At 39.3% G+C, this 26,249-nt stretch overlaps 1 protein-coding gene across 22 annotated transcripts in view; it reads left to right on the plus strand.

The window, feature by feature from the left end:
* Window positions 1-26,249, plus strand: part of NEK1 (NIMA related kinase 1) — a 187,618-nt gene that overhangs the window by 33,032 nt on the left and 128,337 nt on the right. For all 22 annotated transcript variants that reach the window (XM_013982714.2, XM_021072842.1, XM_021072846.1 and 19 more), the window contains 8 exons: window positions 681-778; window positions 9,671-9,754; window positions 11,985-12,052; window positions 12,184-12,270; window positions 13,657-13,711; window positions 16,896-17,096; window positions 21,167-21,227; window positions 25,450-25,601. In XM_013982714.2, coding sequence (XP_013838168.1) covers window positions 681-778; window positions 9,671-9,754; window positions 11,985-12,052; window positions 12,184-12,270; window positions 13,657-13,711; window positions 16,896-17,096; window positions 21,167-21,227; window positions 25,450-25,601 — 806 coding nt within the window. The remainder of the gene's footprint in view (window positions 1-680; window positions 779-9,670; window positions 9,755-11,984; window positions 12,053-12,183; window positions 12,271-13,656; window positions 13,712-16,895; window positions 17,097-21,166; window positions 21,228-25,449; window positions 25,602-26,249) is intronic.

The following is a 26,249-nucleotide window of genomic DNA, read 5'->3' on the forward strand; positions in this document are numbered from 1 at the left end:
GTGTGGAGAGGAGGCTTGGAGTGTCCTCTCATCCTGGCTACCATGAGAAGAGTCACGGAGTCGTTTCTCTGTGGGTTGAGGCAGAGGCATTAGGGAAGTGCCCTACTTCATGTTTGCTCACAGATTAGATTCAGTTTTTGGAAAGAGTGAAATCCAAGAGAGCTTCATGGGAGGAGCTCTGTCTGCTGTTGAACCCTGAGAGTTCATCGCAATGTCTGTTACTTACTATGTGTTTAACAGATAATATGGTTGATAAACAAAGCTGAGAAGTAATGGTCAGCGGGAAACCAAGATCACCCATCTCTGACAAATAGGTGGAGAAGCATGATTTTTGTAGGTGATGTTTAAGGAAATGCATCTATTAAATGAAACCAGGTATATCTTTGTGCAATTTGTCCATATTCCAGAGATGTTTATATCAGTGTGGACATTGCTCTCCAATGGGATGGTGTATTCTTGGTAGAAAAATCATTAATGGTGGAGCTGCCTATTAACTCAAGTGGTCGAACAATCTGACCAGTATTCCTTGACTTTGCACTTTCGTTTTTCTGACTGGTTCTGTGTTTAACAGAGCGCATTTAATTGATTGCTGCTTCTTAGTAAACCTTTAGGTACCTTTACTGTAGCTATGCTTTTGATGTACACTTTTAAAAATGGAATGTAATGTTTATATTTTGTAGAAAATGGCTCTCTCTACATAGTGATGGATTACTGTGAAGGAGGGGATCTGTTTAAACGAATAAATGCTCAGAAAGGCATTTTGTTTCAAGAGGATCAGGTGAGTTAGCATGTGGGAGGTTGACTCTTACTTGTGAAATGTTGTTGAGAAGTAACTCAATGTTTGTTTTGTACATCTGTTTTTTCGTAACTACAAGTGCTGGCTGGTTCCTCGGGCAGTTTTATAGCAAACACCAGTGTCTCGTCCCATTCTACTCTCAAACTCTACTCCTGGGTTCCGCTCACATCCGGTTTCCTCTCTATAGTAACACTGTTAACATGTATAAATTGTATCCTGTGTGTGTATGTATGTATAACTATATATTTTTGTAGGCAACTTAATTATTCATTGTAACTATTTGATTGGTTATTCTGTATCCTGTCAGTCTGATTTAACTGCTCAGACCTTATCTTTCAAAGATGTGGCTTTGCTAGGTAACTCCAGCTCCAGAAGCTTTTTACTGGCAACTGTGTTAAATCTAATCTCTGTTTGATTTCAAGGATCTCTGAAATATTAGCCTCTTCTACTTATACAGTCATACGGTATTCTGTTCTCTAATATGCACCCTTTTCCATTGATTTAATGGATATTTATGGTGCCTGCTTTCTGTGGTTGGCACTGGGTGTTTATACCTCTCATTCTTCCTATGTACTTATTCTGATTACTTATTTTGTTTTGGTAATACCTTCCTGCTCTAGCCCCTGACTCTATGTAATTAGTATTTTATCATTTTTAAAAAAGCTCAGCTCAAGTCCTAGGCTTTTCTTTAGATTTTCCATAGGTACTTGAGTCTTCTGTCATATTTTCCTTCTCTGAATTCCTGTTAGTCTCATTATCTCCCACACTTAATTTTATTTATTTTTGTGTCTTTTTAGGGCCACACCTATGGCATATGCAGCTTCCTAGGCTAGGGGTCAAATTGGGGATGTAGCTGTGGCCTACGCCATAGCAGCACCAGATCTGAGCCATGTCTGCTACGTAAACTACAGCTCATGGCAATGGTGGATCCTTAACCCACTGAGTGAGACCAAGGATTGAACCTGTGTCCTCATGGATACTAGTTAGATGTGTTTCCACTGAGCCATGATGGGAACTCCGACACACTCTTAATTTTAATCACATGCTTTTACATAGGCGAGTGGAGGGAGCATTGTGCTAGGAGTGTTATATTTGTTGTTTCTTTTAATTCTTATAACCCAATATGGGTCAGCCTGTTAGAGTTTTCTCTGTTTAGGAGGAAAGAAGTCCAAAGTTAAGTAGCTTGCCCAAAATCACAGTTGGTGTTTGAATCTACTTTTAACACACACCAAAGTTTATAAAATTTTCTTTTTACAAACCTAAATTGTAAAATTATTCTGTGTTTGGAGGTGGAAGTCATCTTCTCCCACTCTTCTGTCCCTGAGATTATCACTGTTTTGGTTTGGTGTGCTCTTCCAGACTTTCTTTTCCATCTTGCACATAGATGCAGGTACACACACATTCAGAAATGAGAGGTTACATATACCATATCTGTCTTGCTTTTGTCACTTAAAAATTATCTTGATGACCTCAATGGTTCAGTCCATATAGATGAGTTGTATTAGTTTTAAGAGCTGAGTTATATTCCATTCTAGTAAAGCCTTTCCTTTGTTTCTTTTCACTTCCTACTCGTTTTGTTCCACTCCCCTCCATAGGTTGCTCTTCCAATGCCTTTAATCCATATCTCTGTGTATGGTTGCAGAATGGCCATCATTGTTTTGTTTGTGTGTATTTATAAATGTGTACCTTTTGTGTTCTATCTCATTCAGTTTTACTCCCTCCCATCCAAGTGCTGTTTCTGATCCATCCATTTTGCTGTCTGTGCATCTGTTGTTTCTAACTGTAATAGTCCATGGTATTCATCCAAGTCTACACTTATTTTTACTGCATCATTCACCTTTGTTAATGTACCCTGAATATTTTCACATTAGCGTTATTTCCCCGAATGGGTTGTGATCATCTGTAGAGCAGAGACCCTAGTTTTCTTCTGTCATGTCAGGGTATGTAGAAGGCTCTGTCTACGACAGCGCCGACTTGGCACAGCTCATCCGCTGCTTGATAATGTCATAGACAGGGACTCTTAGGTTCTTGATGTTAACTTGGAAATATGGTAGGATGAGATCTTGAGTTGTAAGTACTGTTGAATAGGGTAATGTATTTCTGAAGCTTTCCAACTTAACCTGTTATTTCCACAATTAAGCCTACTAGAGCATAAAACGTGGAGTAAGGAGACTTGGTTTGAGCCCTTTTTCACATATCAGCTTGGTAGTTATGTTAACAAGTTACTTAACTGCTTTAAGGCTGTCTCCTCATTCGTTATAGGGATGTTCCTTCCAGGTAAACAACTTTAGTATTGTTGTGAAGGTCAGGTAGTAATCAATATTTGTGTACAGAGTGCCGTTTTTATTAGAATTTATCCAGGTTCCATTGCTTGTGCTTATTTTTAATCTTTTATCTCTCTCGAATTTTAAAATGCTTACTGTTAAATTTCATAACATTCTGCTATAAAATGGAGTAAAATGGAGTAATTCGGTTTCACTGTTGGGTAAATATTCTTAGTACATGATGATTTATATGTGTACATGTATTTTTATCTTATCTTCATAGAGATCATCATGGAGTTTTTTTTCCTGTGTGTGTATTTTTTTTTTTTTTTTTTTTTTTTTTTTGCCACCCCACAGCATTAGAAGTTCCTAGGCCAAGGATCAGATCTGAGCCACAGCTGCCACCCAAGCCACAGCTGTGGCAGTGCCAGATCCCCAATCCATTGTGCTGGGCCAGGGATCGAACCTGTGTCCCAGAATTCTCAAGACGCCACTGATTCTGTTGCGCCACAGCAGGAACTCCTACTCTCTATATTTTTATTCGTCTCTGAGATTATTCCATAATAAACAATAAACATTTTCTAGCTCTTTCAAGTTAATAGCATTTTTTCCTACCCTTCAAAATGACAAGTTTTGTTAGCCTATTTGAAATGGGAATTATGTAAACAGAAACATTCTGCTACTTTTGGGGCTTTGAAGCAGGAAAACAGAGGTCAGAGCCCATTTTTGTTTTAGACTTAGATTGAATAAGTCTCAGATGGTTTTGTTCCATCTCTAGGATGGAAGTGGGAGCAGAAAATCCTGTTTTTTTTGTTTTTTGTTTTTTTGTCTTTTTGCCTTTTCTAGGACCGCTCCCACAGCATATGGAGGTTCCCAGGCTAGGGGTCTAATTGGAGCTGTAGCTGCCAGCCTACGCCAGAGCCACAGCAACGCCAGATCCAAGCCACATCTGCGACCTACACCACAGCTCACGGCAACACCGGATCCTTAACCCACTGAGCAAGGCCAGGGATCGAACCCACAACCTCATGGTTCCTAGTCGGATTCGTTAACCACTGAGCCACGACGGGAACTCCAGAAAGTCCCGTTAAAAGAGGAAATTCTTCAACCTACTCAAGCCATTCTCATCAGTGATCTTTCCTCTTTTGCATCTTTACTGGAAAAAATCTAGTCAGGTTAGAAAGCAACTTGACTAAGTCTGTGACTTTTAATCAGTAATAAACAATGAAATGAATTAAGTACCTTCTCCTCAACAATCCTCAGATGGCCTTTCCCAACATGGATATTGAAAAGATGTGCCACTGACTATTTTTGGCTATTTTCAAGTCTTGGATAAATTTTCCTTTTTGTTGGGGGGGGGAGTTCACCCCAACGCATATGGAATTCCTAGCCCAGATGTTAGATCCAAGCCACAGTTGTGACCTATGCCAAAGCCATGGCAATGCTGGATTCTTTAACCCACAATGCTGGGCCAGGGATTGAACCTGCATTCTGGCCCTGCAGAGATGCCACTGATCCTGTTGAACCACAGTGGGAACTCCTAGATAAATTTCCTCTCTTGTAGTAATTTCCAAATATGTATTCTTTTATTTATTCATTTGTTTTGGCCGCATGCAGAGCATGCGGAAGTTCCTAGGCCAGGGGTTGAACTCGCACCACAGCAGTGACATGAGGCTCGTCAGTGACCACAATGGATCCTTAACTACTAAGCCACCAGGAAACTCCCCAAATATATATTCTTTTTTTTTTTTTTTTTTTGTCTTTTTGTCTTTTTTGTTGTTGTTGTTGTTGTCGTTGCTATTTCTTGGGCCGCTCCCGCGGCATATGGAGGTTCCCAGGCTAGGGGTTGAATCGGAGCTGTAGCCACCGGCCTACGCCAGAGGCACAGCAACGCAGGATCCGAGCCGCGTCTGCAACCTACACCACAGCTCACGGCAACGCCGGATCGTTAACCCACTGAGCAAGGGCAGGGACCGAACCCGCAACCTCATGGTTCCTAGTCGGATTCGTTAACCACTGCGCCACTACGGGAACTCCTATATTCTTTTAAAAGAAAGTCTGAGCTCAGAGTTGGCCCTAATATTTAGGTGTAGTCAGAGTGTTAAATAAGCATATAGGCTTCCTTGAGTTTGCTCTGAAAATCTAGAGCCTTATAGAATTAGGCAACTGTGCAGCTACTAAGGCCACAGAATTGATTGTTGTCTGGAAGTTTTCATAAGGAATCTTAGATTGGATTTTTAAAGAATACTACTTGCTCTTCTATCCCAAGCCAGGAAACCAAGCCCAGTACATTCTCTCCTGAATTTCATTTGTAGTACCTATAAATCTGGGTGATTTTCTTCTTGAGGGCTTTCGGATTTGCCAAGGTTTTTGCAGACTACAAAATGCCCTTGCCGCCTATGACGCTGAGATCCTGTAAATCAGGCACTAGACAGAAGTTGACCCCACATATATTTGTTAGTAGTGGGCTTATCACAGCTGACTGAATGAAAATCATTCTCACATTAGACACTCCAGCTATGGCTTTGGTTGCATGGTTGATTTGTATAGTTATAGTCTGGTAAAAATAAGTGTAGATCCTTATTGAGCCAATGAAAATTACAGTGTTTCTGAAAAGTAAAACTCAGTGAAACTATTTGTTTCTGAATTCTGAATGGCTCAGTGAGAATCAGATAATCACTTTAAGATGTTATATTTCAGTCTGCAAAAGCATAATTTACTAAATTGAGTGTTAGAGATAGTTTAAGAAGAAAAAATAGACTTTATGTGTTCATGAAGTATAGAAGAGTAGAACATTTAAAATATTAACAATCGTATTCCAAACATAGCCGCAGTTACATTTCATTTAATTCAGTTCATTCAGTCCTATTAATTTTTTTTATTCTGCTGGATTTGGGGTTAGTTGTCTTTTATGATGTATAACAGCTTCTGGACTGAAAAAGTCTTAGAAATCCTGACTCAGTGCATTGTTGATTACCTTAGCAATGGTAGTGCAGAGGCCTGCACTTAGGAGTCTGTTTTTTGAAGTATCAGTAGTTCAGTGTCCTAGTACAGTCCTTTCCAAGATCTTTCTGGCTGCATCAAGAGGCAGGGGCCTGTTTAATAATGAGACTAACGAGTTCTTGTTGTGGCTCAGTGGTTAACGAATCTGACTAGGAACCAAGAGGCTTTGGGTTCGATCCCTGGCCTCACTCAGTGGGTTAAGGATCCGGCGTTGCCGTGAGCTCTGGTGTAGGTCGCACACATGACTTGGATCCTGCATTGCTGTGGCCTGGCGGCTGCAGCTCTAATTGGACTGGAGCCTGGGAACCTCCATATGCCACAGGTGCAGCCCTAGAAAAGATTTAAAAAAAAAAAAAAGAGAGACTGAAAGGATGTAGTTAACTTAGTATAGTAAGCAGTAACAGAATGAAGTTCTCCACAGAGATAGTCGATAAGGACTTGATGAATATTTTCCTTAAGGGTAAAAATGGACAGCAAAGTCATTGACAAATCTCTAGGATCTTCTCATAAAGTGTGTGCTTTCTGAAATACTTAATAATATTTTAGCAGAGCCTCCTTGCCTGCCTGCTTACATCTCTCACAAGCATCCTATCCTAATAAATGTATTTCTTGCCTAAAAAAAAAATAATAATATTTTACCTCTACAGACTAGAAAGTGCTGAGCATCTTTGTTGATTTGGCAGGTCTCCCCAAGTAGCTCTCATAAAAATGTTGAGCTAGTTAATAGGTATTGTGAGAAGTAGCCTAGAATTTTTATTTTTAAATTTAGGCTCTAACCTTGGGAAGGCACAAACCTAAAGAATTGTCAGCAATTTGGTCACTTAACATAGGGCCATGGGTGCCTGAAAAGTAATATTTGTTCACCCATTTAATCGCAATGATAAAATATTTTAAAATAAATATTGATGGAGAAGATTCTGGGAAGATAGTCGAGTAGGAAACACAGGACTCTTGTCTTCCCACCTAAACAAGAGTTACAGTGGCAGAGTTTGTCTGATATGACTGTTTTGGATCTCTGGAATCTTGAAGGTTTGCAGCTTCTGGGGGAAGGCTTGCATAGTAACTTGTGGTTAAGTTCAGGCGATTTGGCTCCTAGCTAGGTTAGCAGCAGGTTCCACATCCCCTGCTGCCCAGCGCTAGGGCATCCAGCTGTGCTTGCATCCCAGAAGGAGCTTGCATGCAGCTTGTGTGAGCCAGGGTGGACAAAAAGGTCCCTTTCCTCCAGATATCAGGGATCTGTGCTCTAATTGTTGACGGCTACTTCAGATCTCAGGTGGAGAGAGACAGCCTGACAAAAGAACTCAACTGAGCTGAATTGTTATTTTCTTTTTGTGCTTTTCCTGACCCCTCCCTGCTGGAATGAATTGCTCTCAGTATACATTGCTGTTATAAGATGTGGTTTTTATTAGGTACTTATCTGAAAGTATATTTCTACCACTCTATGAACTCAAGGTTGGAGAACTGTGTTTCGTTTTTTTACTTTAGCACCTTATGTGAATATGGAATGGAACTTAAAATTTATGAAGTCAATAAATGTCTACCAAACTAAACTAAGAGATTTGTTTTTATAAAAAAATTAATTTATAAATTAATTTAAGATTAATATTTGTTCTTTAAAAAAAGTACTGATGAGGTAAGAGTAGAAAGTAAAGCTTGTTACTTACCTTCCATTCTTTCCTCTGAATGTTCCATGACGAGGATGCTCATAACCGATTGGCAGCTGTCCTGTGCGTCCTCCCTACACCCACACAGTCGTAAACCATTGCATAGAGTTCAGGTACACAATAGATGTGCACAGACTAAGAGGAGAAGTGTGCCATGCAGGCTCTGCGTAATGAATGGACACAGATGTACTTCATTCTGTCCATTGGTCGTGCAGCATTCTCATGATGGCATTGTGACATTTAACCAGGCCCTTGAAGGATAGTTAGATGTTTAAGTTTAGATGGACGAATGATGCCGGGGCTAAACATCCTTGTATGTGTCCTTTTGTATTTGTGATACTTTATCTATAGGATACATTTGAAATTGCAGTTGCTCCTTCAAATGGTATGTGAATTAAGAATTTTTACCAAGTAATTTTCTCACAAGGCATGCAAAGAATTATTTCCTCACATTCTGACTGACATTGTTTATAATTTCATTTTTTCAGGTTACAGAGATAACTTGTTTTAGTTGCTTTTTTTTTTTTTTTTTTGTCTTGTTGCTATTTCTTGGGCCGCTCCTGTGGCATATGGAGGTTCCCAGGCTAGGGGTCGAATTGGAGCTGTAGCCACCGGCCTATGCCAGAGCTACAGCAACGTGGGATCTGCAACCTATACCACAGCTCACGGGAACGCCAGATCCTTAACCCACTGAGCAAGGGCAGGGACCGAACCCACAACCTCATGGTTTCTAGTCGGATTCGTTAACCACTGCGCCACGACGGGAACTCCTAGTTGCTATTTTTTTTAATTGAGAGGGAGAGTAGTGTTTGGTTTGTGTGTTTATTGGCTTATGTTTCTTCCATCATTTGCTTTTCCAGTCTCTTGTCCACTTCTTATTTTGGCTGCCAGTAAAATAAAAATTTGAAGAACTGTAGTGTATTAGAGAATTATCAGTCTGACAGTTGTGTTACAGGAATTTTCTCAAATAATTGTTAAACTTATTATATATTTTGGAGTTCCCATTGTGGCTTAAAGGGTTAAGAACCCTGCTAGCATCCGTGAGGATGTGGGGTTGATTCCTGGCCTTACTCAGTGGTTCAAGGATCTGGCTTTGCCGTGAGCTGTGGTGTGGGTTGCAGATGCAGCTTGGATCCTGTGTTGCTGTGGCTGTGGCATAGTTTGCCAGCTGCAGCTCCAGTTTGACCCCTAGCCTGGGAACTTCCACATGCACACCTGTGGCCCTTAAAAAAAATTACATATTTTGCCAGCCAGATGTTTTAAAACTTATATAGGCAAGTTTTCTTTTGAATCGTGGGTTTTAATATCATGTTTTGAAAGTCCTGCATCAGTCAAAGATTATAGAAAATTAACATATTTTTTCCTCATTTTATACTTAAATTTTTTTAAATTTAAAAAAGCCATCTACTTGCAGTTCTTTTGGTTTTAGAAATGTGGTAGAAATTCAGCCCTTTTACTTTCAAGTGGCTAACTCCAGAGTGTGTATTTATATATTTTGATTATAGGGAGAGAAAAAAAAGAGATATCTTCTGAATTTCCAGCCTAATTTTTTTCCTCTCATGAGTCTTACTTAATGTAGGGAAAAAATACATTTAACAGCAGAGTTACTCACCATCATACTATCCTACAATATAAAATATTTCCATTTTTCACTCTTCTCTGGAAATTTCTTTCCATGCTAATTCTGATTTATAAAGGATGCTTCAGTAGCAGTCTCTTACATTTAAACATAGCATGTATGCTGCATGTAATGTGTCAGGTGTCTTGAATATCTACCTAATGTTAATGACATTATTTACAGTGAAAATACAAATTGTAGCCTAATTTAATATTTAGTTCTCCTCATCCCCAAATATCCCCGAATCCTTTTAATGATCAAAGAAAGACTATTGTGAAATGTAAATTTTAAGGGAAGTGACAGATCCTGATTTTTTTCCCCCTAGATTCTGGACTGGTTTGTACAGATATGTTTGGCCCTGAAACATGTACATGACAGAAAAATTCTTCATCGAGACATAAAATCACAGGTATGTTTATTGTGTCTGTAATAAGTTTTAAGTGGATGTGAACATAGAGCCAGCATTGTTTGAACTTGATGCAGTCTCCATCAGACTGGCCTCTCCTTTCAGGGTCCCTGCATCACTGTGACCCTGAGTCTTCCTCAGAAGCAGCATGTGTCAGATCTCTGGCTTCTCCTGTTTCTTGGGCACTCTCTCATTATGATGGGGGGAAAAAAAGTCCTAAGGAAGGGATTTTTTTTTTTTTTTGTGATTTTGCACGTTTGAAAGATGACTTTATTCTCTTTAATGATAATTTGATATCAACTTCTAGGTTAAAAATTGTTTTCCTATAGGGTTATGAAGATGTGGCCCGTTTGTCTCTTGGTCTCATAAGGTATTCGTGTTTTCTCTCTGGCTGATTTAGGGCAGTCACTCCATCCTGAGGTTCTGAAATTTCGTTGTTGTGCCTTGGTGAGGTCCCAATCTTTATTATGCTATGTACTTTTGAGAATGTGTATTTCCTCTAGAAATGTTTTGGAAAATGTTTAGCTGTATTGTTTTCAAATATTATTTCTCTCTTGCTGCTTTCAGAGTCGTCTCCTGAATTTTTTTCTAGACGTAGGCAGAAGCATCTTAATCTTTCTCTCATGTATCTTATTTGTTCTTCCATATGTGTCTCTGTCTCTCTCAGGTATATTCTATGTGAATTCTTCAATCTACTTTCCGATTAACTAAATCCCTTTTTAATTTTGCATAAACTAGTGCTTTCCTCACCCATCTACTTCATTATAATGACTGTTTTTTTTCCAAGATTTCTAAATGTCTTTTCATACACATCTGTTCTTATTCTAATTGCTTTTTGTTTCATAGTTTTATTCTTTTCAAATGCATATTTATTTCATTTCTTTGCAATATTCTAAATATATCTACTTTGGAGTATTTGTTGGACCGTCTTACAAACTTAATTCTGTCTGGAGTGAATGCTTGCGTCAGCTCTCTGCATGTGTGTTGGATATTTATGGGAGGTGTTTGCACAGCTCCCTCACCTTTGCGTGGAGGGTCTTTCATGGTTACCTCTCTTGCACTCACTTGGCCCAGAATGTGCAGTGCAGAAGGATTCCTTTCCTGATGTCAAGGCCATGTGTCTCTCTCCTCACTTTCATAGGCCTGCAGCTTCTCATGTAGCCTCGTGACCCCGGGATGAGTAGTTGGAAGCCCTGTACCCCATCTTTTCTGTCTCCCCACCCTCTGCTGCCTCATCCTATGAAAACATTTTTTTTTTTTTTTTTTTTGCTTTTAGGGCCACATATGGAGGTTCCCAGGCTAGGGGTTGAATTGGAGCTACAGCTGCTGGCCTATGCCACAGCCACAGCAGGCTGGATCTGAGCTGAGTCTGCAACCTACACCACAGCTCATCGCAACGCTGGATCCTTAACCCACTGAGCAAGGTCAGGGATCGAACCCGCAACCTCATGGTTCCTAGTCAGATTTGTTTCTGATGCGCCATGATGGGAACTGCCTATGAAAACCATTTTACTCTGTTCAACTCACTCCCACCTTGTGCCACCCTTGGCTGAGCGACTGTGTTTGATTCAAATCTCCCAACTAATAACAGAGTTTAAGTCATGTCACCCAACAAACTCCCAGATCCAGTGTTTGATGAGAGAGCATTGGAGTTACCTACATCCTGGAAACTGGTGTCTGCTTTCTGTCTCTATGGATTTGCCTACTCTGGACATTTTGTATAAATGGGATCATCTCATATGTGACTTTGCCGATTTTAAATTTGGGTTGTCTTTTGTTGCTGATGAGTTGTAAGAGTTCTTTATCCTGGATACTAATTCCTTGTCAGATACATGGTTTGCAAATATTTTTCCCAATTCTGAGGTTGTCTGTTCACTTTCCTAATGGTTGTCCTTTGCACAAAAGGTTTTAACTTAATGAAGTCCCAATTTGTATTCTCTTCTTACTTGTGCTTTTGGTGTCATATCTAAGAAGTCATTGTATAACCCAGTAGCATGAAGATTTACTCCTGTGTTTTCCTCTAGGAGTTTTGTAGTTCTTATATTTAGGTCTAGAATCCACTTTGAGTTGATTTTTGCCTGTGATGTGAGGTGGGGTCTACATTCATTCTTTTGTATGCACATACCTAGTTATCCCAACATTTCTTTTTCACTGGATTCATTTTTATGACAGAAGTTATCAACTTAGAACTGGACTGCAGCACTATTTCTGGGTTTTTTCTTCTCTTTTATAGAACATATTTTTAACCAAAGATGGGACAGTACAACTTGGAGATTTTGGAATTGCAAGAGTCCTTAATAGGTAACATATCAGTTTTAAACTTTGGTTTGATATAGTGTCTTCAGTGAAATTTTAAGCCGCGATGATGGGTTGTGATCACTTGTAATATCACTCGGTATCCTAAGCTTGTGCTATAATCCTTTCTGTTCTAGTACTGTGGAGCTGGCTCGGACTTGCATAGGGACCCCGTACTACTTGTCACCTGAAATCTGTGAAAACAAACCTTATAATAATAAAAGGTATTTAAAATGATGTATCTCTTTTAAATCTTGTTATACTATATTTATTAATCTTCAGAATATTATTCTAAAATCAGTAATGCACATAGGTAAACATATATATGTATATATACATATAAGGAGGGGAATTGTAAAGAAGCTATTTCATGATCTTACTGGAGGAACTATAGAAAGAATCACCTTGTAAAGCTATAATGGGAAACAATGTTTTCTTTGTCTTTCTCTTTGTAATAGTTACTTGCTGTGGAATTACAATAGTTAATATTTATTGAATACTTACTATATGCCAGGCACTGTTTAAAGTGCTTTCTATGCATTAATTAACTCTTTTTATCTTCCCACTAACCTTGCGAGTTGTAGGTATTAATCAGTGTTCCTTTCCCCATAAGGAAACCAATGCAGAGAGAGGTACAGTGACTTTATAGAGTCCCAGCATCTGCCTGCCAAGCCCAGATCCCTAATCACTGAGCTGTATACAGCTGACCCAGTGAATGATGTGTGTGTTGGGAACAGGAATTCTGTCACCAAATTCCAGTTACTCTTTATTTTCTCTCACACAATCTAATTTTATTTTTATTTTTTATTTTTATTTTATTTTTTTGTCTTTTTGCCATTTTCTTGGGCCGCTCTCACGGCATGTGGAGGTTCCCAGGCTAGGGGTCGAATCGGAGCTCTAGCCACTGGCCTACGCCAGAGCCACAGATCCGAGCTGCATCTGTGGCCTATACCACAGCTCACGGTAACGCCGAATCCTTAACCCACTGAGCAAGGCCAGGGATCGAACCTGCAACCTCATGGTTCCTAGTCGGATTCATTAACCACTGAGCCACGACGGGAACTCCTCTAATTTTATTTTTTAATTTTTTTTTTGAAATTTAATTTAACTTTTCTTTTTTGGCCACCCCATAGGATACGGAGTTCCCGGGCCAGAGATCAGATCCAAGCCGTAGCTGTGACCTACACCACACAGCACTGGATCCTTAAACCCACTGTGTTGGGCCAAGGATGGAACCTATGTCCTGGTGCTGCACATATGCCATCAATCCCATTGTGCCACAGCAGGAACTCCTCCCGCAGTCTAATTTTAAAATCCCAACCGAGAAACATTGGTCTTAATTTTGAAATTTACTGATTTTGTTCATTTAAATATTAGATTTCTTTAATGTAACTTTTAAAATAATTGTTTGGGCAACTTACTTATCTAATCTAGGATAGCTGCTTTTGTTATTTGGTTATGGTTAAAATTTTAAGTTTGAGAGGATATGTTTTATGGAACACATATTTTTGCAAAGCATTTTCATGCTGCTTTTGTTTCCTTTAAATAAAAAAAAATTAAGTAAATACTAGTACTTAGAGAAAAATTCTAATAGCATTTTTCTTTTCTAGTGACATTTGGGCTCTGGGATGTGTCCTTTATGAGATGTGCACACTTAAACATGCAGTAAGTTGAAGTTTCTGAAATATTTCTAAAATTATATCAAAAAGTACCTATAACATTTCCTTTTTTTTTTTAATCTTCTAAGGCCACACCTGTAGCATATGGAGGTTCCCAGGCTAGGAGTCGAATCAGAGCTGTAGCCCCTGGCCTACACCACAGCCACAGCAACACAGGATCCAAGCTGCATCTGCAACCTACACCATAGCTTATGGCATCGCTGGATTCTTAACCCACTGAGTGAGGCCAGGAATCAAACTCACGTCCTCATCGATGCTAGTTGGGTTTGGTAACAACTGAGCCATGACAGGAACTCCTCTTATAACATTTCTATATTTGAAAAATCTTATGCCATCTTTCAGATGACCCCCTTGGACTAGAAGTTCTCTGTTGGTTTGTGAATTTCTCATCTTTTCTGAGGTGTATATTTAAATCAAATTTCCCTTAACATATATGTGTATATTATATATCTATATTACATATGCATATTATATATGTGTAATATACTTTATTCCAAAAAATTATTTCTGAAGACAGATACGTTGGCTATCTTTTTATTATTAATTAATTTATTTGTTTGCTTTTTAGGGCCATACCCATGGCATATGGAGTTCCCAGGCAGGGGTCAAATTGGAGCTCTAGCTGCTGGCCTACACCACAGCCACAGCAACACTGGATCCGAGGCTTTGTCTTCGATCTACATCACAGCTCATGGCAATGCCAGATGCTTAACCCACTGAGTGAGGCCAGGAATCGAACCTGCATCCTCATGAATACTAGTTGGGTTCCTTAAATGCTGAGCCACGAAGGGAACTCCCTAAATTTGCTATCTTTTTAATGTTAACCTTATATGGATTCGATATTTTAGTTAAACTATTAGTTTCATTTTAGCACTTTTTCTCAAAACATCCAAATTATTTCAGTTTGGCTTTCTTCTAGGATAATTTTTTTTTTTTTTTTTTTTTTTTTTTTTGCTTCATAGGGCCACACCTGTGGCATATGGAAGTTCCCAGGCTAGGGTCGAATTGGAGCCACTGTTTCTGGCCTATAATCATAGCCACAGCAATGTAGAATCCAAGCTGCATCTGTGACCTATACCACAGCTCACGGTAACACTGGATTTTTAACCCACCAAGCAAGGCCAGGGATTGAACTAGCATTCTCGTGGATCCTAGTCGGGTTCATCACTGATGAGCCATGATGGGAATTCGTAGAATAATTTATAAAATGAGGTTTTTTTTTCCTCCCCTCAAAAGTTTGGTTATATTGTATAAGTAGGTTTTTTTTTTTTTTTTTTTTTTTCCCCCCTCTTTTTGCCTTTTCTAGGGCCACTCCTGTGGCATATGGAGGTTCCCAGGCTAGGGGTCTAATCGGAGCTGTAGCTGCCAGCCTACACTAGGGCCACAGCAATGCAGGATCTGAGCCGCATCTGCAACCTACACCACAGCTCATGGCAACACCAGATCCTTAACCCACTGAGCAAGGCCAGGAATTGAACCCGCAACCTCATGGTTCCTAGTCGGATTCGTTAACCACTGCGCCACGACGGGAACTCCTGTATAGGTAGTTTTATAGTCTGTTTTTATTGTGTGATATTATTTGGGGAGTATTTTTTATTGCTGTGTTTTTTCATGGTTGTATATTCTTCTATTGTCATGTCGTAAGATTTTGTTTTTCTTTCTTAAGGAAAAAAGCATGGATTGCCAAGGTGATGAGGCATGGTGGATATTAGATCTGTATTTTAAGGAACTGCTCAGTTTTTCTGTGACGCACAGGCATTTAGGTCTCAATGTATATATTTTTAAAAAGTCTTTCATTTACATTGTTCTGTCATCATTGCTTCTGTATTTTGTAATTGTGTATGCTTAAGTGGACACATGAACTCAATTAATTAACCTTTATTTACGAATTGCTCATCAGTTGAGATAAACTAAATTTCATGGTAGTGAAGGAATAGAGTAATAACATATTTTTTTTTTCCTTTTAGTAATAACGTATTTCTGCATTTAGGATTCCTTTGTAGGAACATAGATATTTCCAGACAACTGAACTGTACTCAAATCAAACAGTATCACATTTTATTTTATTTTATTTTATTTATTTATTTTTTTTGTCTTTTGTCTTTTTTTGTTGTTGTTGTTATGGTTGCTATTTCTTGGGCCGCTTCCGCGGCATATGGAGGTTCCCAGGCTAGGGGTTGAATCGGAGCTGTAGCCACCGGCCTACGCCAGAGCCACAGCAACGCAGGATCCGAGCCGCGTCTGCAACCTACACCACAGCTCACGGCAACGCCGGATCGTTAACCCACTGAGCAAGGGCAGGGATCGAACCCGCAACCTCATGGTTCCTAGTCGGATTCGTTAACCACTGCGCCACGACGGGAACTCCAGTATCACATTTTAAATGCTAGGGAAATTCAACATTTAATAGAACTGTTTTATACTTGGTATAATCACCAGTGCCTAATTTATAGAATTTTTTGTTCTCTTACTGTGCACATTAAGAACATATTGAGAGTGTACAACTGTTCTATGCTATTTTAGCTGAGATGTCAAAGCTTAATTTTACTTTAAAAATCTTTAGATTTTTAAACCGCCCTACCTCTTTTTTCCTCCTACTTCAGTTAGAGTTTATATTGTGTTTAATCCTAAAATATACAATCCTGTTGATAAGGCTTATATTTCCATTTGGAATATTTGCCACATTACCAACTCCATGGCTTTTGGGAGCATCACACCCTTCAAAATAATAATAATGAGCACTGTTTAAAAGGAAATTAATTAATATCTTTATTATTTTTTTCCAAATACTTTTAGTTCTCTAGTTAATTTCTTGTTTTCATTGCTATAGCAGGGGCATAGGAAGGCAGGTCTTAATGAAGACCTTCAGGTTTGCTTGTTTTACCTTCTTGATTATTGTTTTTATAAACTCTTTACTCTAGTTGATACCTGTGTCCCATCTTTTAGTGTTTTGAACAGGTAAAAGTTCATCTTCTAGTGAATTATTCCATTTTAAGTGTGTTCATAAGTATCCAAGTGAATGTCACCCTGGAGCGTATGTGCTGAGTAAAATACTGGGAGGACGGTGGTAGTTCTTGTCTGTATTTATAGGAAAAGAACTGTTTCTCCTTGTTGATGCCCCCCATTTTTGACTTATGCTTCATAATGTTAATTTACTTTCTGGATTTTAGTTTGAAGCTGGCAATATGAAAAACCTGGTACTGAAGATTATATCTGGATCTTTTCCACCCGTGTCTTTGCATTATTCTTACGATCTCCGCAGTTTGCTCTCCCAATTATTTAAAAGAAATCCTAGGGATAGACCATCAGTCAACTCCATATTGGAGAAAGGTTTTATAGCCAAACGCATTGAAAAGTTTCTCTCCCCTCAGGTATGTTTTCTACTTTATAATTAAAGTTGAACAGTGGGGTTATGTGCTTGGCTTAGATGTAGCCGCTTCTGCTTGGGAGCGAGGACAACACAGCCTTGGGGGAATGACGTTGCTTTTCTCACTGAGCTGGAGTTGCCCTGCTTCCCTTCTTGTGGGGCCCTTCCCTTCCTGCTGGCTGTCCTGTTGTGTGTCAGTGGGAGGAAGAACGTTCCTTCTGTTCCCTCCAAACACTCAGTGCTTCTCTCCTAACACTTCTGATCACCAAATGTGTGGCAGTTTTCCCCATGCCAAGCAGAATTCAGTTCGTCCCTGACCTGCCTCCCTGGAGAGAGCATCAGATCCCAGGGTTCAGGGCTCCAGCTCACCCACAAGACACCCCCACTTCAGAAGCCAGTCGTAAGTCACAGGTTGTCACCTGTGCTTTTGACTGACCAGCTTATAGATCAGAGGCTCCCAGGACCCCTTCCTCTGGTTCAGTTGCCGTGCTTGCTGGAGCACTAACAGATCTCGGAGAAGCATTGATTTATGGTCACCAGTTTATTCTAAGGATACAGATGGACCGCCAGGTGAAGAGGTGTTCGTGGCGAGGTCCATAAGGGTCCCAAATGCAGGAACTGGAGTTCCCCCATTGCATGTTCACCCAAGCTTTCTGAACCCATCCTTTTGGTTTTTTTGTGAAGGCTGGATTACATGGGCATGATCAATTAAATCATTGATCCTTAGTGATTGATGTCAGCTCTTTTCCTCTCCTGGGTGGGGAAGGGGAGTGGGATTGTAAATTTTAACTCTGATCTGCGTGTTGGTTTCCCTGGCAACTGGCCTCCATCCTTTGGTGCTTTCCAAAAGTCACCTTGTTAACATAAAATTAAGGAGTGTTTGAAAAGGTCTTGTTTTGAACAACAAAAGACACTTTAGACCAAGTATATATTTCTTAATATAATTCACAGTATCGCAAAGTTATTCCTGTCTCTTGGGTTTCTATTGTTTTGTTTTCCGGTTTATTTTTGTTGTGGTGAAATAGACGTAACATAGAATTTATTATTGTAAACAGTTTTCATAATGCTGTATAGCCATCACCACACCCATCTCCATAATTCTTTGTCGTCTTGTAAAGCAGACTATACTTATTAACCAGTCATTCCCCTCCCCTCTCCCCAGCCCCTGGTATCCATCTTTCTACTTTATAGATTATTGAACATTCTATGCTTCCGTTTCTTCACCTGTAAACAGTAGGTTTGTAAATAGATACATCACAAGGTTGTTATGAGAACTGGAAGTGGTAATGTGCATGAGGTGCTTAACGTCTGGTACTTAACCAGTACTCAGTGCACTCAATATATATCAAATATTATCATGTCATTTTATTATGCTAATATAAATACATTATCTTTATAATTTAAATGACTGTAACTGTAATTTATATTGTAGAAAATGATTGGAAGGCATCGTTGTCTGGGTATTTATATGTATATGTAGTAGATTGTTGATCATGATTTTTCCTCTAGCTCTTACATATAGGTGCATATAAATATTTGTTGAATTTTGTTTTGACAGGAGCTATCAAAAATCTGTATCAAATCAGTTAGTATAAGTTATTGATATAAATATGATCACCTGAAAGTAGTATTATTTTAGATAGTTTGTGTGAGCTTTGTTGATTTAAATGATTACTGTTAAACTCTTGTATAAACCAGATACTGGCAAAATCGTCATTGTATTACTTTTATATGTTCATCAGATGAGAGGGCAGTGTCACATAACCACTGGCTAAACAGAACATCTGTATGAACAAATAATCTTCAGCAAACAGAGATGTGGATTTAACTATTACTGCTAGGAGAACCTTAGTAAGTAGAAAGCCAAGGAAAATTTGGTGGCTAAAGGCCGCTTTTATAGGACATAGCAACAATCTCTGAAGTGTGGGTGTCCCACAAGACTCCTTTGTTACAAATAACATTTTCAAGGATGGATTTATGGTGCAATGTACTGTTGTTTTTTTAGCAACTGCTGGAGAAGAAAGAATGATTGCATTTATTCTTGCTGAGTTTCTTTCCTCTCAACCAGCAGTTAGGACGTGCAGTCTCAAGGCTGAAGCGTTGGAATTCAGCTAGCCACCAACAAAAGAAAGTATTTAAGCCTGATATGCACAAAACCCTCAGCAGGGGAAGAAAAAAGGGCAGATTACGGCTAATAACAGATGGAGTATCTGGCATATGTGCTTCCTAAATACTTAGTCTTTCATCGCTATTCATGAGGTTTCACTTTTCACGGAAGCTTTCTCTTTTGTCCCTATGATTTGTCTCTTTACCACTTGCTCGGTACCCTAATGATAGAGTCTGTGATACTTTTTTGAAAGGTTTTAACTTTGAAATAATTTATGAACTTCTACTGCAACATAAGAACTATTATTTTCGCTCTCACTATAAAGTTCTGTTCTGTTTTATTTCTAATCCTGGAATCCTCTCACTGCCATCAGCCGGGATTAATGGGCCTGGTTCTCAGTCCAGCACATCCTGGAGATGTCTCCTGGATGAGGCTGGATAGACCATGGACATCCTCTGACCCATTAAGAATGTCGCTGCAGTCCCTCCCATAGTACCTTCTGTGAGGCTGAAGATGTTTCTTATCTGTGTGTTCAGTGTCATAGCCACCAGCCCTGTGGTTATTGAGCGCTCCTAGTTGTGGCCGGTGTGGCCGGAGAGCTGAACTTTATTTAAATTGTGTCTATTTTAAATTTTAATCTGCAAGTGGCTACAAGTGGGTAGTGGCAAGGACAGCACAGAATACGGATTCTCGAATCTCCTGGGTTCCACCTGCTCATCTCTCAGTTGACATTTATAGTCACACAGTGGGTAGGAAAGCCTCACACTCAGAATAAAAAATTACTTAATTTAGAGCAAGTGGAGGTCGTGAAGCACCTGTTTTCTTCTGCAAAAAAAAAAAAACCAAAAAACAAAAAACACATGTTCAGAAGAGAAAACACCTCCTCACAGTTGCTCTGAGGTGGCAGCCAAGCAGACTTTCACTTATCTTTTCACAAAGTGGTTCTCAAGCCTTAGCTTGTATAAAAATACCTACAGGATGTTGCTCATCCCTCCTCTGCTTCTGTGTCAGTAATTCTGAGGTGGAACCTGAGAACCTGCATGGTTAGTAGGTGCTGGTGATGCTGGTTCTGCTGCTGTTATGATACTGGGAACTGCTACTCGGGATCCTAGGTGGGAACGTGACCTCATCTCACAGTTCTTTGCCTGTTGGAGCTTCTGGCCCATTGCCACTCTGGGGAATATTCTCATCAGGCCGCAGTTCTCTTGCCAGAAAGAGAAAATTCACTTTCCTTTCCCTTCCTCTCCCAGTTTAAAAAAAAAAAAAAAAAGCAGGCTTAAATTGAGTTAGATCCTTATTGCCTACATCGTGTTACATTTAAAGAGGGAAAGCATGTAGTGAGTAGGGAGAGAAAATTACTTGCAGAAAATACCAATGATTTCTGCTTCTCAAAATATGTTTATAAATGCCAGGGAATAAGTAATGGAGTGTTTTAATAATAGCAAAAAGAGATAGCTTTTAAGTTATGTAGAATATTCAAATATTTATCCAATAATGTGTTTACAGTTACGTATTGATAAGATCGAAAACTCCCTAGAGATGCTGAAAAGATTCAAAGTTGAAATAACTGAGAGTTTAGTCTGTGGGAAGGATAATGAAGTAATTCTCCAGCAGTTTTGAAGTAAATGAGAGAGGTGGATGTACATCAACGTAGAGGTTATCCCAGATAGAGCACAGTGTTGTTAAATCCCTGAGATGCAGAACAGGCAAGCCGTGTGCAGCGGCCTATGTGGTGCGTCTGATTAATTTGAGAAGAAATAATGAAAATAAATTGGTAAAATTGTGGAGTAGTTAGCATAAGAGGAATTAGTTGAATGAATTACTTGCATTTTAGTCCAGTTTATTTGGCAATGTGATTATGACTGTAAAAAGGCAAAAATTGTATTCTGATTAATGGCTAGTTGTATTTTTTATTTTAATTTGGAAATTTAATGTCTTTTGACTTTCTTCCCCCTCTTCAATTCAAGCTTATTGCAGAAGAATTTTGTCTAAAAACTTTTTCCAAGTTTGGAGCACAGCCTATACCAGGTAAATTAAATTTAATATGAATCATTTCACCTGTTTGCAATAATCGGTATACTTATGCTAAGATACTTGTAGATGTAGTTAGTTGTGGTAATTGTAGGATAAGTCTAATCCAGAGGAAATGCATCTTTATTATTATTATTTTTTCTTTTCTTTTTAGGGCTGTACCTAGAGCATATGGAAGTTCCCAGGCTAGGAGTCGAATCAGAGCTGCACCATGCTACCAGCCTACACCATAGCCACAGTAGCACGGGATCTGAGCCTGTCTGCAGCCTACACCACAGCTCATGGCAACTCTGGATCCTTAATCCATTGAATGAGGCCAGGGGCTGAAACCATTCTTCATGAATACTAGTCGGGTTTATTACCATTGAGCCACAGTGGAACTCCCAATCTTTAATTTTTTTTTTTTTTTAATTTTTTGTCATCTTAGGCCCTCACCTGCAGCATGTGGAGGTTCCCAGGCTATGGGTCGAATCGGTGCTGTAGCTGCTGGCCTGCACCACAGCAACTTGGAATCTGAGCTGCATCTGGGACCTACACCACAGCTCACAGTAATGCCGGATCCTTAACCCACTGACTGAGATGAGGGATTGAACCTGTGTCCTCATGGACAATAGTCAGGTTCACTAATCGCTGAGCCATGACTGGCTCAGTCTTTAATTTTTTTATGGTATATGGCAATATACAATATTTTCTGATGAATTAATAACAAACTTTTCACTTATTGTCTGCCTAATTTAATCATTATTTAAATGAATTCTATTTTGAAATCTTCTGTCTTATTCAGATATTCAGCTGATACTCTGTGAACATTATTATAAATGTTATAAAATACTCTTAGTCTAAATCTCTATGTGAAAAAACTTTCTTTGGGAAATACTTAATATTTATGTAAAATAATTTTCTTTGGTAAATACTTAATGTTCTAAAATATTTTAAAAGTAAATCAGAGTGAAGCCAAGCACCTTATCAAGGATAGATTTCCCTTTTTTTTGGCCATGGCTTGGCATGTGGGAGTTCCCAGGCAAGTAAGCAAACCCGTGCCACAGAATTGACTGCTGGATTCTTAACCCTGTGAGCCTCAAGAGAACTCTAGGGTAGATTTTCTTTTTTGTGTATTACTCTTTTTTTGTATATTAGTTTTTTAAAAGTATAAGTGATTAACAGTGTTGTGCCAGTTTCTGCTATATAGCAAAGTGACCCAGTCATACACATACATACATTCTTTCTCTCATATTGTCTTCCACCATGGTTTATCCCAAAAGTCTGGATATAGTTCCCTGTGCTGTACAGTAGGACCTCATTTCTTATCCATTCTAAATGTAATAGTTTGCATCTACCAACCCCAAACTCCCAGGAGTTTGTTTTTTTTTTTTTTTTGTCTTTTTTTTGTTGTTGTTGTTGCTGTTGTTGTTGTTGTTGCTATCTCTTCTGCCGCTTCCGCGGCATATGGAGGTTCCCAGGCTAGGGGTCGAATTGGAGCTGTAGCCACCAGCCTACGCCAGAGCCACAGCAACTTGGGATCCGAGCCGCGTCTGCAACCTACACCACAGCTCACGGCAACGCCGGATCGTTAACCCACTGAGCAAGGGCAGGGACCGAACCCGCGACCTCATGGTTCCTAGTCGGATTCGTTAACCACTGCGCCACGACGGGAACTCCAGGAGTTTGTTTTTAAATATGGCCAGCAGCAGTAGAATATTTGTAGGACTGTGTATGTGTTCTGTGTTTATGTATGTTTCTCTATGAGAGGGAAATTATGTTTTTTTCTGCTTGGAATGATTTCAGAATGGATTTCTAAAACCAGTGGAAGTTATTTAAAATTTGAAGATTGTATTATTTTTTCAAGCATCTTGCTTTGCATGCTTGCTCCATTTTGAGTGTGAATGCATTAATAAAAGTAAACCCTGGGGTTCCCTAGTGGCCCAGCAAGTTAAACATCTGGTCTTGTCACTGCTATGGCACAGGTTCAGTCCCTGGCCCAGGAACTTCTGTATGCTGCGGGCATGGCCAAATAAATAAATAAACCCCATGTGAAACTGAGGCCACATGAGCTGGATGGGTGTGGCAGCGTGAAGGCTGGCTCTTAGCTCCTGCTAAAGACTCTGGGGCTTATCGGCTCTGTGGCAGGGACTGCAGGTGCTGATGCTGGGACATCAGCTGCTTAAACCCAGTTCTGGAGATGACTGTGGCAGTCAGCCATTTCTCCTGGCAGTCTTGCCTAAGGAGGAGTCCCATCTCCATCCAGGCCTCTTGTTGCCCAAGTTGGGGGTGCCTGAGCTTTCCTGGGAGCCCTCTGGAAATCAGGAAGCTGTTTTGTTGTGGGAGGAGTTGCGTGGAGGAGGTCCATTAGTACCTGTGGGCTCTGACTCTGAAGGGAGCTTCCTGCTGCCAGGACAGGGACTGCTCACCTGGCTTTGTGGGACCCTTCTGGTCATGCTTTGAGCTTTCTTGTCCTTTTTCTGACTCACACTGTAATTCTGTGGTTACGTTCATACCTGTGGCCTGTTACAGCATGCAGACTTTGTATATTTGCAGCTCACAGTTGAATTCTGAAAAGGAAAATTTTTTTTCTCTCATTTCTTAGTTCCTATCCCACTACAGTTGGAGTAGATGTTTAGAAAAAACTTACCATAACACACTGTTATGTCATACCTTCCACACATGTTAGTTGTGGATCTCTAAACTGCCAATCTAATGGCTGTTCATATCTGCATGAACAGATACTATTCATACAACTTAGTAAAAGAGAAAGAAAACAAAAATTACCCTAACCCTAATACACAGTTATATAAAGTATATATTTTTTTTCTGTGATAATAGATGCATAATGATGGAAAATTGGGGTTGTGTTATAAACAAGGCTTGCTTATTTTAACTCACAATATTATATGTTAATCATTTTCTGGTAAAACTAAATATTCTTTGAAGAGCTGAGTTTAATTGTACTATAAACTTGTGCACGCCCAGGTAAATTTTTTTCTCAGTTCCTTTCCTAAAGAGGAAGCGTGCTTGTTCATGGAGACTGATCCAGTGGTTCTAGCACATGACACTGCACTCCTAAGACTGAGAGCAAGCTGGGCAAGGGCAAACCAGAGGGAGGGGTCGGAGGGAGGGGGCTTCAGGAAGGCTTCATGCAGATGAGACCTTAGTATCTTTGAGGGATGTGAAGTGTAGACTTTCTTTTTCATTACTTAGGTCTGCTTTTCTTGAATTTATCATTGTTCTAAGACTGAGCTTTGTCTAGGTTTCACTAAAAGTTTAATACATGATGCTGCAGGTTTATCCTTGTGCATACATTTTTTTTCTCTGATAATTTCTTTAAAATCAGTTCATAAATATTGTTCTTGATGTAGATTGCTCTCTAGAAGTTTGACAGTTTATACTCCTACTAGTAGTGTATAGACGTACTCATTTGTGGAACCTTTGGCTATAGCAACTCCTTTAAAGTACTTGTTCTCCAGTAGGGCTATAGGTATAAGCGTTACTCAGACCATCTATGAAGCAAGTATTAAAAGAGCTCATAGTGATGGAATTAATGTCTAACAGCTGCTCTTGAAGTTTATGTTCTGATTTTTGAGAGTAATTTTTAAGACATTGAACGTTCTTTTTAAAATTTATTTATTTATTCAGTTATTTTTTTGCTTTTCATGCCTGGACCTGTGGCATGTGAAAGTTCCCAGGTAGAGGTTGAATTGGAGCTGCAGCTGCTGGCCTACGCCACAGCCACAGCAACATGGGATCCTTAACCCACTGGAGTGAGACCAGGAATCAAATCTGCATCTTTATGGATACTAGTCAGGTTCATAAGCCACTGAGCCACAATGGGAACTCCCTTAAAATTTATTTTTAACAGCTTTGTTGAGATATAATCCACATACCATTCAGCTTACCCATTTAAAGTCTGCAGTGTTATTAACAGATATGTGCTGTCATCATCCACATATCAGTTTTAGGGATGTGCTTTTTTTAATATGACAAATTTTAGCATCTTAGAGGAGTATAGCTCTTTGCCTCTTTCAAAATGTGGCTTTTGTGTAAAATAGTCATAATGACTACTGACGTGTGGTAAGCAGTGAGTAAGATGTTTAATGAAAAGTCTCAGATTAATGATTCATGTCAATGATTGTGAACATAAAAAAGTGCTATCTTGAAGAATTTTGAAATTAAAGATTTAATTTAAGAACTCTGAAAACTATTCTTTGTTATTTTTTTCATGTAGCTAAAAGACCACCTTCAGGACAAAGTTTGGCTTTTGTTATATCTGCTCCAAAAATTACAAAGCCTGCTGCCAAATATGGAGTACCTTTAGCTTATAAGAAATATGGAGATAAAAAATTACATGAAAAGAAATCACTTCAAAAACATAAACAGGTATGATGATCATGTTACAAACTGTGTATTAATAATATGTTCAGTTTGACCTTATTTTATTGCAGCTCAGTTCAGTTAATCCTGATATTCATAGGATTGTTTTTATTTAGTTATTGCTGTTTGTTCTCTGCTTTACCAGTCTTCTGAAACTTATGGGCCCTTCAGAAGTCATAAAGAAAAATTAAGTAGATATGTTAACGTAAGTTGGTGCAGTAAAAAAAAAGTAACATTTAATTAATTAATTTAAAAAAAAATTTTTTTTTTTTTTGGTCTTTTTAGGGCCGCTCCCTCGGCATATGGAGGTTCCCAGGCTAGGGGCCAAATCGGAGCTGTAGCCGCCGGCCTACGCCAGAGCCACAGCAACGCGGGATCTGAGCCGCGTCTGCAACCTACACCACAGCTCACGGCAACACCGGATCCATAACCCACTGAGCCAGGCCAGGGATCAAACCTGCAACCTCATGGTTCCTAGTTGGATTCGTTAACCACTGAGCCATGACGGGAACTCCAGAAAGTAACATTTTAAATGAAATCACTTTTGAACAACATAAGCAGAGCCATTTAGTTCTGGGAATAAAATAAGTAAATATCTGTGATAAACATGAGAAAAATCTGGGGAAATTTTGTATTTGAGAATTTATAATCAGG

Source organism: Sus scrofa, chromosome 14 (genome assembly GCF_000003025.6).
Source record: "Sus scrofa isolate TJ Tabasco breed Duroc chromosome 14, Sscrofa11.1, whole genome shotgun sequence".
Classification (NCBI taxonomy): Eukaryota; Metazoa; Chordata; class Mammalia; order Artiodactyla; family Suidae; genus Sus; species Sus scrofa.